This window comes from Monodon monoceros, unplaced genomic scaffold (assembly GCF_005190385.1).
Source record: "Monodon monoceros isolate NGI ecotype Baffin Bay Population unplaced genomic scaffold, NGI_Narwhal_1 Super_Scaffold_18, whole genome shotgun sequence".
Lineage (NCBI taxonomy): Eukaryota > Metazoa > Chordata > Mammalia > Artiodactyla > Monodontidae > Monodon > Monodon monoceros.
The window spans coordinates 99,858,081-99,871,995 of NW_021703774.1; the positions used below are offsets into that span (position 1 = coordinate 99,858,081).

The 13,915-nt window shown below is 39.4% G+C and overlaps 2 protein-coding genes and 2 non-coding genes across 5 annotated transcripts in view; 1 reads left to right on the forward strand and 3 right to left on the reverse strand.

Moving 5' to 3' along the window:
- DIPK1A (divergent protein kinase domain 1A) overlaps window positions 1–3,938 on the forward strand; it is a 122,965-nt gene extending 119,027 nt beyond the window's left edge. Inside the window, exons 4-5 of the mRNA XM_029230644.1 lie at window positions 1,651–1,827; window positions 3,080–3,938. Of these exons, the coding sequence (XP_029086477.1) occupies window positions 1,651–1,827; window positions 3,080–3,892 (990 nt within the window). The 3' untranslated portion in view covers window positions 3,893–3,938. The remainder of the gene's footprint in view (window positions 1–1,650; window positions 1,828–3,079) is intronic.
- A 1,635-nt stretch (window positions 3,939–5,573) lies between these two features.
- On the reverse strand, window positions 5,574–13,548 carry RPL5 (ribosomal protein L5). 2 transcript variants are annotated; one of them, XM_029230645.1, is made up of 8 exons: window positions 13,459–13,548; window positions 12,201–12,270; window positions 12,000–12,115; window positions 10,727–10,861; window positions 9,230–9,432; window positions 8,310–8,487; window positions 6,144–6,232; window positions 5,574–5,740 (listed from the first exon to the last, which is right to left on the reverse strand). In XM_029230645.1, the coding sequence occupies exons 1-8, from the start codon at window positions 13,459–13,461 to the stop codon at window positions 5,641–5,643; spliced, it is 894 nt and encodes a 297-aa protein (XP_029086478.1). In that variant the 5' UTR covers window positions 13,462–13,548; the 3' UTR covers window positions 5,574–5,640. The 2 variants fall into 2 exon arrangements, with proteins under 2 accessions (XP_029086478.1, XP_029086479.1); XM_029230646.1 differs by having other exon boundaries at window positions 6,144–6,229; window positions 13,459–13,533.
- Window positions 5,926–6,058, reverse strand: LOC114900121. The gene has a single exon (XR_003794741.1). It is a non-coding gene; the product is annotated as a small nucleolar RNA SNORA66 (small nucleolar RNA).
- Window positions 8,560–8,655, reverse strand: LOC114900112. The gene has a single exon (XR_003794732.1). It is a non-coding gene; the product is annotated as a small nucleolar RNA SNORD21 (small nucleolar RNA).
- Window positions 13,549–13,915: the final 367 nt, after the last annotated feature.

The following is a 13,915-nucleotide window of genomic DNA, read 5'->3' on the forward strand; positions in this document are numbered from 1 at the left end:
TCCTACCGCAACTAAGACCTGGCACAACCAGATAAATAAATAAATATTTTGAAAAATAAAAAATAAATAAAACTCTTAGATGAAAACATAGGGCAAAAGCTCCATGACATTGGGTTTGGCAATTATTTCTTGCATATGACTCCAAAGCCACAGGCAACAAAAGAAAAAATAGACAAATTGTACTTCATGAAAATTTTTAAATATTGTGCATCAAAAGACAATATCAGTAGAATAAAAAAGCTCACAGAATGGGAGGAAATATTTGCAAATCATATATCTGATAAGGGATTAATATATAGAATATATAGAGGGCTCCTAAAACTCAACAACAAAAAAACAAACAGCCGGATTCATTCTCGAAAAAGGTATACAAATGTGCAATAAGTGCATGAAAAGATGCTCAGCATCACTGGTCATTAGGGAAATGCAAATCAAAACCACAATTAGGGAATTTTTTGGCAGTACAGTGGTTAGGACTTTGCGCTTTCACTGCCGACGCGTGGGTTCGATACATGGTCGGAGAACTAAGAAAAAAAAAGCACACGGTGAGATACCACCTCACACCCATCAGGATGGCTACTATCAAAAAAACCAGAAAGGAAGGATTGCTACGTGTCCTTGGAATCATTTTCTGGTTGTATAGAGAGTGAAATATTGACAAGTGGTAAAACAACGCAGGACAAGCATTGCTCAGTAAAATAAACTCTGTGAGTTTATTCTGGAAAAAAAAAAAAGAAAATAACAAGTGTTGGCAATAAGGCAGAAAAACTGGAACCCACTGTTGGTGGGAATGTAAAATGGTGTAGCCGCTGAGAAAAACAGGTTGGCAGCTCCTCAAAAAATTAAAAGTAGCATGACCCTATGATTCAGAAATTCCACTTCTGGGTATATATGTAAAAGAATTGAAATCAGGATCTCGAAGAGATATTTGTATATCCATGTTCATAATATTCACAATAGCTAAAACATGGAAGCAACCCAAGTGTCAATCAGTGGATGAAAGGAAATGCAAAATGTGGGATATTCCTACAATGTAATAGTATTCAGCTTTAAAAAGGAAGGAAATTGTGATACATGCTACAATGTGGATAAACCTTCAGGACCTTATGAAATAAGCCAGTCACAAAAGGACAGATTCTGTATGATTCCACTTATATGAGATACTTAGAGTGAGTCGTCAAAATCATAAAGACAGAAAGTGGACTGGTGATGAGCTGGGGGCTGGGGGAAGAAGGGGAACAGGGAGTAGAGAGTTTCAATTTTACAAAATGAAAAGAGTTCTGGAGACAGATGGTGGTGATGGTAGCACAGCCTCATGAATCTAATACCACTGAACTGTATGTTAAAAATAGTTAAGATGGTAAATTTTCTATTTTTGATATTTTACAATTTAAAAAATGGAAAATAATAAAACTGATGACCATGGTCAAATATATATATATATATATATTTAGGTATGCGATACTTTTATAATTTAAAAAAATTAAGGAAAAAAGCTTTGAAGTATGATTTCAAATTTGCAATTCAGGAAGTCAGCTCAATCTCGGTTTTGTTGCTTTTGTGTTTTTTTAAGAGGAGGACACTAAAAATATCGTGGTAGATTAGAGTTTTCTACTCTGCCTAAAGCATAACTTGTCATTCTTTTCACAGATGTATTTAGGGATTTGGGATAATCTACCAGGTGTTGTGAAATGTCAAATGGAACAAGCACTTCATCTTGATTTTGGAACTGAATTGGAACCAAGGAAAGAAATAGTGCTATTTGATAAGCCAACTAGGGGAACTACTGTACAGAAATTCAAAGAAATGGTCTACAGTCTCTTTAAAGTAAGTATATGCATTCACATGTTGCTAGTGTGAAGTGGTACTCTTCTGGAAGCTGGCAGGACCTCATTCTAAGCCATAAAAATGTTGGTATTCTTTGACCTATATCAGGGACTCTATCTTGAGGAAATAATTCAAAGAAAAAAATGTATGGAGGGTGTTTAACATTACTTACTATCGCTAAAAATGTCCAGATGTGAGAGTTCATTAAGTAGCTGGGCTGCTCTATAGCTTGACATTAAAACTGATACACTTTTTTTAAAAAAGTGAAATAAAATTTGTAGACTGATTGCAATTTTTTTTTTTTTTTTTTTTGCGGTACACGGGCCTCTCTCACTGTTGTGGCCTCTCCCGTTGCGGAGCACAGGCTCCGGACGCGCAGGCTAGCGGCCATGGCTCACCGGCCCAGCCGCTCCGCGGCATGTGGGATCTTCCCAGGCCGGGGCACGAACCCGTGTCCCCTGCATCGGCAGGCAGACTCTCAACCACTGCGCCACCAGGGAAGCCCGCGAATTATTTTTTTAATTTAAAGAAATACTCAGAGATTAAATAGAAGTATGAAAATATTGGGAATTCCCTGGGTCCAGTGGTTAGGACTCCGCACTTTCACTGCCAAGGGTGCGGGTTCGAGAACTGGTCGGGGAACTTTCGCAAGCCACGTGGCACGGCCAAAAAACAATGAAAATAATTACACTTTTGGAAAGAATCTTTTTCTCATTTTTATTGCTCTTATAACTCAAAATCTTTCTTTTCTTTGAACAGTTTACAGTTTTAGACTGTTTTATGCTAGAGTCTCCACAGGGAAATACTTGTAGCATTCATTATTGGAACACCTTGAATAAAATAGTATAATAACAATTACAAAATAGGAGAAAATAATTTGTAGTTGACCTGTTAACTTTGGATATGGGCAAATTACACTGCAATTTTGCAAGTAAGTGTATGAATAAGACAAAGATTAATTAATGGCTTGGTTAACTATTTATCTACAAGGTCTAAGGAGGCTATGGGCGTTAAGGTGGCTATTTCTTAACATACTTAGCAAAGTGGGTTTCACCTCAAGTACATAAAACATAGTTCTGACTCACTTAGCAAACATAAATATTTGTAAAGGTATTAAGTCTCCTATGGGTATTCAGTAGCAAGATTATTACTTAGCATGGTAATTATCCCTGTAAAGGAAGTTAGTATGTTACATATGAGATTCTTGTTTTTCATTGCTTCTGTATAATTAGCCAAATTCTTATCTTTACAGGCAAAGTTGGGTGACCAAGGCAACCTCTCTGAACTGGTTAATCTCATCTTGACAGTGGCTGATGGAGACAAAGATGGCCAGGTTTCCTTGGGAGAAGCAAAGTCAGCATGGGCACTTCTTCAATTAAATGAATTTCTTCTCATGGTAATACTTCAAGATAAAGAACATACCCCCAAATTAATGGGATTCTGTGGTGATCTCTATGTGATGGAAAGTGTTGAATATACCTCTCTTTATGGAATAAGCCTTCCATGGGTCATTGAACTTTTTATTCCATCTGGGTTCAGAAGAAGCATGGATCAGTTGTTCACACCATCATGGCCTAGAAAGGCTAAAATAGCCATAGGACTTCTAGAATTTGTGGAAGATGTTTTCCATGGCCCCTATGGAAACTTCCTCATGTGCGATACTAGTGCCAAAAACCTAGGATATAATGATAAGTATGATTTGAAAATGGTGGACATGAGAAAAATTGTGCCAGAGACAAACCTGAAAGAACTTATAAAGGATCGTCACTGTGAGTCTGATCTGGACTGTGTCTATGGCACGGATTGTCGAACTAGCTGTGATCAGAGTACAATGAAGTGTACCTCAGAAGTGATCCAACCAAACTTGGCAAAAGCCTGTCAGTTACTCAAAGACTACCTGTTGCGTGGTGCTCCAGTTGAAATTCATGAAGAATTAGAAAAGCAGCTGTATTCCTGTATTGCTCTCAAAGTCACAGCAAATCAGATGGAAATGGAACATTCTTTGATACTAAATAACCTAAAAACATTACTGTGGAAGAAAATTTCCTACACAAATGACTCTTAGTTCATTTGGACATTGTGACCATTTTAAGAAACTTAGCACTTCAAAAGAAAAATCTTGAACATTTTTTCTAAATGGTTTGATTCAAATCCTTGCCAGTTATCACAAAACTCCTTTCCCCTGATCCTAAGGAAGCCATCATCTTAAAATACATGTTGATTGCTGAAGTAATGGCAGGAGGTATAGGATCAAAAATATTCATTCCTGCCCTTTTAGAAACGCTGGTACATTTCCTAGTACATTCACTGTGTAACTATTTTGACTAATGACTTAAAATAATGCTGTGAAAAGCCTCATTCCATAAACATCAAAGGTCAGAGTATTTTGTAGATTTGTTAGCCAAAATATCAGTGCTGGAAATTGTGTTTGCATTGAAGCTGCTGTTTAAAAGAAAATTTATAAATTTACTAATGTCTCAGCATGGTAAAGTTTGCACATTAACAGAAATTAAGACTGCAAAGCAGGTAAATTAAAATTACTCCTTTATAAACAGATGTTGGGTTAATAGCATGGTTTCTTATAAATACACTTTACTCATTTAGACATCACATTTTATGTGGCTTCAGAAAGTTTTGACTGGCTCTTACCCACTGAAAACCCATCAGAAGCATTCTACTTGGCAATATATAATTGCCAATTTTAGAGGCTGAATATGGATGAGTTCATCATCCTAGATTTAAGGGTCTGTATCTTAGTATCAGCCAGCCAACTGGTCTTCAAAACTCGTATCTTTAGGCCACAGACCTAACACAGGTACACATATGCTGAATCTGAGCTATGGGAAAGTGGGACATTAAGAGCAGGACTCTGAAATCATAAACTTCCTATTAATAATTTTCCATTTTCAAACAAACAGTATTCCCTACTGGCCAAAGGACTGTTTCTCAAGAGGCATGTAAATATATCCATCTCTTTTTCTCATGTAAACTTGATATACAAGGGTTAGTATTTGCTCCTCTCTTTTGTGTTTATTCAGATCTGGCCTTTCAACTCCATAAAACGAAACACCTCTTCTTATAATTAAAGAACCAGTATTTTCGAGCTTCCCTGGTGGCGCAGTGGTTGAGAGTCCACCTGCTGATGCAGGAGACACGGGTTCGTGCCCTGGTCCGGGAAGATCCCACATGCCGCAGAGCAGCTGGGCCCGTGAGCCATGGCCGCTGAGCCTGCACGTCCGGAGCCTGTGCTCCGCAACGAGAGAGGCCACAACAGTGAGAGGCCCGCGTACCACAAAAATAAATAATAAATAAAATTTAAAAAGAACCAGTATTTTCTGCTCAAAGGTTTCACCTGGATAAATGTGTTAAAATTATATGACCTTCATTGGAGAGCTATCATCTCTCAAGAACTAAAGCCGCGGAGTAGCATCAGTTTCACTTACTTGAAAATTGTAAACTTTGAAGGTACTTTTTCTTCCAACTCATCATGTGGTTACAATAAATGAATGGAAGAAATATTTCTAGGGGAAGGTTTGTCTGTTGCTTGCCAGACTTTTTAAGGACAGCTGCACATCATACAATTCAAGGGATAACTCCTGTCAGGAAGAACAGATGCCCAAGGTATGGACTTTGAGGCAATATGTAAGATTTTCTGGAAAAAGCTACACTTGTTTCTGGAAGGAAAATACTGTCAATTTCAGGTACTTCCCACAGTTTCATTAAGAAGAGCTTAACACAGAAACAGCTGCTTGTTCAATAAGTTTATTACTGTCTTTATCTGAAAAATCTTCATAGAAATTGTGGTTTGGTTTATTAACTCTCAGCAGCCCGTTCCTGAGCTCTAAGGAAGCTTGCCTTCTTCTGAGCTACCCGGTCTTTCTTCTGGGCAAGTGACATTTTGGGACGGTTCCACCTACAGAACAAGGTAAAAAGAAGAGAAAGGGACATAAATTTTAAAAACCATAGCGAAAGAGAATAGAGAATATTTAACTTTGAAAAAGACACCCTTTGTAATAAAATGGAGGTCAAATAATCCCAAGTCCAATACCTGTTCTCTTCCTTAGTTAGCCTATTAAAAAATGCAGTAATTGACAGTTACAATGTACTGGGACAGAATGGGCCACCTCGGTAGCATCCAAGGCTAATACATTTCTATCACCACAATTACTTTAGCAAACCTGGTTCCCCTCACCTCTGCAACATCATGCAGAGCTAGTGATCGAGTTTGCACAACTTCACTCAGAGTCTGAGCGAGATGAAACAAGGCAGGAACCCCTCCCAACCTCTTTCTCTTCAAAAAACAGTAAAGCACATACCTCTTCTTTTTAACTTCTTTCTTAGGCTTCTTCTCATACACTGGATTCTCTCGTATTGCAGCATGAGCCTTCTTATACATCTCCTCCATCTGAAACAAAGCAAAGCAAACAGTACTTGGTTTCATTTCATATGCCCTAAACAGTAATAAAACACACTATTCTACTGCTTGCTCTATTTTGTCCTTCTAAGCCAGATTCTCAAAAGGAGCTAAACTAGGTCAATATTGGTATCTTTTTGTAACCCATCTTTTCCTAAGAAAGTCCCAGTTTTTACCATAAGCAACATGAATTGACACTGTTCACAAAACATAACAATCTTCCTCAAGAAAAATTCTCATGTATTTCTAAATAATTCAGCTATACTTCATGAGTCACTCAAGTTTAAAGCAAACTGTTTTCTGTAGAAACACATTTTATGCTCATTTAAAACCATCTGACCTAAATTCTTTCATTCAAGTATGGATACATGCCAGCATTTAAGATGTCAAGATGAAAAATATATGGACTAACAAGCAACTGCCAAATACATCTCTGTCCTCCCACGTTCCCCATATGTCTATTTCCCACTGATTTCTGATAGGTCTTTTCAAAAGTTACTCCCAGGATCCCACACCAGGAACCTCTTGATCTACTACCACAAATCACCAGTATCTGGCAGCAGTATCAGGCCCCTGTGGAATCAGAAAGAGGCCTGAATTTCCCTAGAAAACCGCTGTCCAATTAGAAACATTAATGAGAATCTTGTTCTAAAATTCAACAAAAAACAATGCTGCAACTCTCTGAAGTGTTTTAATACCCCCACCCCAAATGACTATTGATCACATGGAAGATCAAGTCAGGAAGAGAAACTGTAAAATGTGTGAAATTCAGTAACAATTACAGCCTTCCTGAAGAATGAGTCAAGGTAATCCAGGTCTCTAAAACTACTCATTCCATGTGAGTAAAATGCAATTACTGGGCTTCCCTGGTGGCTCAGTGGTTAAGAATCCACCTGCCAATGCAGGGGACACGGGTTCGAGCCCTGGTCTGGGGAAGATCCCACATGCCGCAGAGCAACTAAGCCCGTGTGCCACAACTACGGAGCCTGTGCTCTAGAGCCCACGAGCCACATACGCCTACTGAAGCCCATACGCCTAGAGCCCGTGCTCCGCAACGAGAAGCCACTGCAATGAGAAGCATGCACACAAGGAAGAGTAGCCCCCGCTCTCCGCAACTAGAGAAAGCCCGTGTGCAGCTACAAAGACCCAACGCAGCCAAAAATAAATTTTTTAAAATGCAATTACTACATGCATTTGTATAAAGCTCATTAGCAAAGGAAAATAATGCAAAAACAGAAAGTGATCTTTCCCTCAATTATAACTCTATTTTAAAAATAATTTTCAGACATAGGTATGCCAAATACAAAATATGCAGCAACAGGAAAAAACCTAATAAAAACAATTACTTGATATATATCAATTTACATATAATTCTGTATTTGTAATACGTTTATAATAATCTGTGATTTTTGTGTTCTATGCCTTCACTATCGAAACTCGCACTGTCATCATCAATTACCGCAACGTATTAATAGAGAGAGCCCTGAGACTCCACTTTAGGGGTGATAAACTTTGCAACATTAAACTGACTTTTGAAAACACGGGTCCCTTCACTTTTGCAACATCACACAGAACTAGTGATAGAATCTGTACATCTCCCTTTTTGTGTGCATGCCTGAGACACTGAGAAAGTCCAGAACATAGCACTTATCTGCTAAGAATGAAGAAAGAACCTTTTTCCCCATGACCTCAAAATGAGTGAAGTCTAGTAACTAGCACACCTCGTATTGGAGTAGATTATGACCACATGAATGAAATTTATAAATACAGAACAGCCAAATGCATAAAAGCCACCAAAGGCTTTAAATTTGGATGCCTGAAGCCTGCCATCGTTCAGCATCTAAAAGATTCCTAAAAGCTTGTTGACAAGTCCAGCTCCTCCTAACAGTATCTTGTCTGACTTTTTAACCTACCCTAGGTCCAACATCCCAATTTCATTTTAACATGCCCATATTCAACTTTTAACTGTTAACCTGAAATAAAACTGTATTAACATACCCACTCAAAACAGGTAGGAAACCCGGTTCTACAGATTTACCAATACAGGTATTTTTAGTTAAATTTTTACCATGTCTGGAGTTACGTTGTTCTTTATGTATTGAGAGAATTGTTTCTTGTAAGCATCTTCATCTTCTTCAATCAGGTAACGCATATAATCTGCAACGTTCTGCCCCATGATGTGCTTTCGGTGTACCTCAGCATTGAATTCTTTGCTTTCTGAATCATAACCAGGGAACCGTTTGGTACTGAAATAAAGTTTTCCACGTTTTAGTATATATTGGTTGAAATCAGTTCCCTAGAAGGAATTCATTTCAGTAGCTGCCATCAGTCCCGTCTTGAAACAATTAATTGCATCATATGCAACCAAAGGACCAACTACTGACTGCTCAGTTAGTGGGACATCATCATTCAGCAGCTAATTTTTGAATTCCAGGATAGAAAATCATGCCACAAGCACCTTTAAATACCATTAAATGAACCAAGGCCACTATATAGTTCTCCTTATTTCATAGCAAAGGACAGCCTACACTCTTATTTCCAGTTGAAGGTTTAAAAATTCATGTCTTTTTCTCAAACTTTTTTCCCCCCTAGAGTCCATATTTCCCCATAACTCAGTAAACAAATTTTCATTCTGAATTAACCAAACAAAAAAAAAATAGGGGGAGTACTGGTGGAATCAAGTTGCTCATTTCTAACCAAAACTTAGCCACACACAAAGGTAGTGGTTTCAACACTGGCTCTTCCCTTTATTGGCTCTAAAACCTTGGACAAATAATTTTACCCCAGAACCCCAGTCTCTTCATTTATAAACCATGTTACAGTTCCTTCCCACCCTGCCAGGTTCCCTTTGCACAGTACCCAGCACATGGCAGGTACACAATGATAGCTACTATTACTCTAATTGGTTCAGTTATCTCCACAGCCCAACCAGTTAGAAACAGTGCAGTACTGGAGTCCAGGCGACGAGGCCCTGAATACTATTATTACCTGTGAGGGATAGACAAGCCTCCATCGACAGCTCCCTTCAGGGCCCCAAAAACTTTATTCCCAGTAGTAGTCCTGGCAAGCCCTGCATCCAAGTAACAGGTGAAGGCACCAGGTTGACCATCAATGCTTTCAACATTGTATTCATCTCCAGTCACCTCGACTTGGCCTTCATAAATTTTGTCCATACCAAACCTATTAAGAAGCTATTAACAAAGAAGCCAATCTAAATGCTTGTTAGAATATATTCAAACAACAATATCTCAAAATTCACAACTTTAATGACCTGACAAAAAATTTCCTTCCAAATCACTTTTTCTCTTTATCCCAATCTGCTTTTAAATATCAATTTTTAAATGCCACAAAATTTCAGATATCCAATTTTACCAACAAGTGTTAACTGTTTAACAGTTTCTGAATCTGCTACATTGTCCATACCTGATTCTTGTAGCAATCAATAAGGACATAATAAATTTGATTCTTATATATTTACTCAAGGGAAGTAATCTCCACCTTTCCTCAGTCATATTTAGCTATAATTCAACAACCAAATATTATCATAGGCAGTTTTAACTTCATCACAATATTACGAGTAGGATCCTGTGCTGAAGAGAACACCTTTTGTGGCTCTACCCTGCCACTGTATTATGTTAACATGTGCCACTACTCTGCTAGTTATCTATAGTGCCTTTGCCCCAAGATGCTCATATAAAAGACAATGTCCCAACCCAAACATGTTTATAACCAGTGAAGATGTGGGTCCCCAACAATGATGCATGCTTAACAATTCCACTGCAAAACAAGGTCAGAAAACAGAAACAAGGTAAGATCACATTTTCATTTCCTTTTATAGGAAATGTTGCCACCCAAAGGCAAAGATTATTAAAACAAAAATGAATCCCCCCACCAATGCCTACCCCCGCCTCAAAAGCTTAAGGCACTGCTTCTCAAAATTTAGCATGCATATAAATCACCTGGACACCCTATGAGAATATAAATTCTGAAGGTGTGGGGTATAGTCTGCATTTTTAATGTACGCTGATGGTAAGATCTACACTTCTGACTAGATCTGTCCAACAAAATAGTCACCAACTAGCCACAACCGGCTATTCATATTTAAGTTAAAAACTCAGTTATCAGCAGCACTAGACACATTTCAAGCACTTAATAGCTACATGTGGCTAGCGGCTACCATATCAGCACAGATTACAGATATCCATCAATGCAAAATAATTCTATTGGTCTAGATATACCCAACAAATGGGAGAAAACAGAAAAAAAGGCCTCCCCAGATATAAAGTACATCTCTGTCTTAAACAATGTATTTATATAAAATTATCTTCCCTGGTGACGCCCTTATAAGCCACAGGGCAACAGGAGGCACTCCTCTCTCCCCACAGCTAGCTGAAGGTGTCTTATCCATGTGTGAACCATCTATGTTGCAGACAACTCCAGTGAGCTAATTCCAAAATACATCACTTAAAGTAATCTTGTACATACCCTGCGTGCCAGCAGCAGGCCAGTACAATATGCTGCAGCATAATTTGTCAGGCCAACCTTCACACCATACTTCGGGAGTTCATGAGCATAAGCTGCACAAACTATCATATCTCCTTCTATACGGGCATAAGCAATCTACAATAAGAGAAAAAACAGGTTAGTAATCTGTTTTCACTGTTTTGTGGATTACTTCCTAAGTGCCTTCTTTTTCAAAAGATTTAACAAAAAAACAGACACAGATCTGCATCACTTAGTATCTTTGTTAAACCCACTCACCTTCAACGATTATGGCCTGGTCAACTACAGAAGGTAGGTTTATGAGTTTGTGTATGTTTGACTAATTTCACGGTACATAAGTCTCAAATTACCACAGACATCGAATATTAAAATACCTTTGGAATAAGTTATACTGTAGTTCCTTACTTCTGAGAAATACTGAAAAGACCTTGAGTTGGGAAAGCTGGTGAATTAAGGAGGCACTTTGAAAAATCAAAAAGGAATCCCTGATTATTTCAAACACCTTTTAAACTAAGCATATCTAAGTCCAACAATGTTTCAGAAAACCTAATATTTAGTTATCTGAACTTAGGTATGGAGGAAGAGATTGCCTTCACAACCAACAAATTAGTCTGCCCAGAAAATAAATGTGCCTGTCTCCTCCAAATCTCAAGTACGAAAAGTTTTCCTAGTTGTAAAAGCCCAGAAAACTACCTTCTAGGAGCAAATTGCCACTTTCTGTAAGTCTTTTACGTGGGAGACACCTTCATAAGTATTTACTAAAACCTATTTTGAACAGTAATCAAGAATAAAAACAATCTTAAGAGTCTAATTTAACATTCACAACTACCTACCTCTTCAAAGTATTGGATAAGTGAACTCAGTCCACAATAAATTCTATTATCTTACTGGAATTGGAATGGGCAAGAACCTTCTACTGGGTCTCAAATTTACCCTCCCACCCCCACAAAAATAGCACAGTGCCATGAACTTCTCTAATCCCCCCCACCAATTAGAAAGTGAATGGAATTAAACTGGATCAGGATTGCCAAACAGCTGATCCTCAGAGTATTTTTTACAGTACCAATTTCCCAGGCTCCAACTTCAGACCTACTAAAAGAACTACTCAATGTTCTTTGGAATGCCAGGCACTAGACTAGATGAACCTAATGCATACGTTGTGTTTTGCTCCCCGAGTACAACTTTTCTACCACAGTGAGGGCAGAAGGGGGGGTGGAGGTTACCATCCATTACTTGCGTCTAGAATACAACTTACCTGACAAATGATATCTCTGTTAGTTACACGAACTATCATTCTGTATTTGGGTGTGTTGTACTTATTTTTATCTTGAATTACCAATCGTTTCCGAGCATAGTAGTCAGTTTTGCCCTCTGAAAGAAAAAAGTAATTTAAAAAAGTCTATTCCAGTACAAAGCAGATTCTTTTCATGTCGTGAACATGAAAACCTGACCATACCTCGCCGTCTTCTAAATTTCACTTGGTATCTCTTGAAGTAGGCCTTATTCTTGACAACTTTAACAAACCCCTTTAAGATAAAAAAATGTTATTAAAACTTTGATAAATGTTTTAGCTTCTGATACTTTTGACATTTGTGTTAACTGTGTAACAAAATAACACTTAAACTTCAAAAGTGAATCCAGACACAACCATCACTTTCTCAAATCTGAAGTCAAGAATCACTTTTTCTCCTACTTTCCATATGTCAAGACTGACAGTTTCATAAAGCAAAATAAAAATGAATCGGCAGGAAAAATGGAATGAGAAAACATACAAAATGCAGGCCAATTTATTATATTCACCAGATATAAAACTGTCACATTGATTTTAAATTCTTAAACTTACTCTCAACTTTTGTTCCCTATTGGACCAGCAATAATCCTAGTGACCAACTTTGCAAAACACCGTTCAAGACAGCAATCTTGCAAACGTCAATCTGTTCTTAATACTGTCCCATTTCAAGAGCCTAATATTTCCCTCTTTCCACAAATGTTTTTCAAAAGCCTAAATTACTTGCCACAAAACATAACTGGCCAAGGATATATTCAGCAATTACTCCCGATTAAAACAACACTGACCCCCACCAACTAAAGCAACACCCACCTGAAGAATCATTAAAAAGCGAAGCCAGCGACGATATAGAGAAAGAGGCAGGCGACGCATACCAAAGTAAATGAGCTTCTTTTCGGGGCCCAAAGACCCCACAGCCTCCAGGTTCTACTGACGGTTGTGGCTTAAAAGCCACTTCGTCGGCCCCAAAAACACAGGTTTTCCGAGCAACTTGCCAGCCCCGACGCTCTCCCGGAAAACCCACCAAGCAGTCATGGGTGGAGCTGGGTCCGAGGAGCTGCAGCCCGTCTCCACTCAGGCATCCCCCAGCTAGTCTGAGACTGACTCTACGCAATCTCCTCGTCCCGGCCGCCTGCCGGTGCCCCCTCTGCCGGGCCAGCACTACCCCTGCCGTTTGTCTACTATACTCACCCCATCCCCAATCCTCTGCCCCAACTCCCCCTCTTCTTCAACCCCTCCCCCCGCCCGCTTGTGCGCCGTGGCAGCCATTAAGGCCACGCTGGGAGCTGCAGCCCGACCACGGCAGAGCCGGCAATCTAATGGCATCCGATCCCTGCACCGCGCCAGATGGAACCTAGGCTGCCTTTAGGACAAGGAGAGGGAACCCCCGTGCATCTGTAGCCCCGAGACCGAGATACACACTCACCATCCTGTAGAACACAAGCTCTAGCCGCCACCGAGCTGCAGAACCAGCACGGCTCCGGGGGGGGAAAAAGGCCGCGGCGCGTGCGCAGGCGCAGTATGTAGCGCCGACGCTCACGCCAGCGACGTGTGGAAGAGAGACCCGCCGGCCTCCTGGCTTGCAGTACTCCACCCCCTGCTGGTGGGAGGACCGATGCTGGACTTCGCCTTCCCGAAACAAATCCTCAAAGTCGCGGAGTCCCAATCTCCTGACTGGTGATCCGACAGGGAAGGGCGGTGATCAGTAGCAGGGAGGATTGTAAAATGCTTTCACTTTCCTATGCTAGGAAGTTGTTTCATAACAAACATTATTACTTTTGTAAGCAAGAAAAAAAAAAGTTTAAAAATTAAATAGAATGAATTAGCTCTAGAGCCCCTTTGCCCCCTCCTTGACTACTCCTCCGGGTCCAGAGCATGCAGAT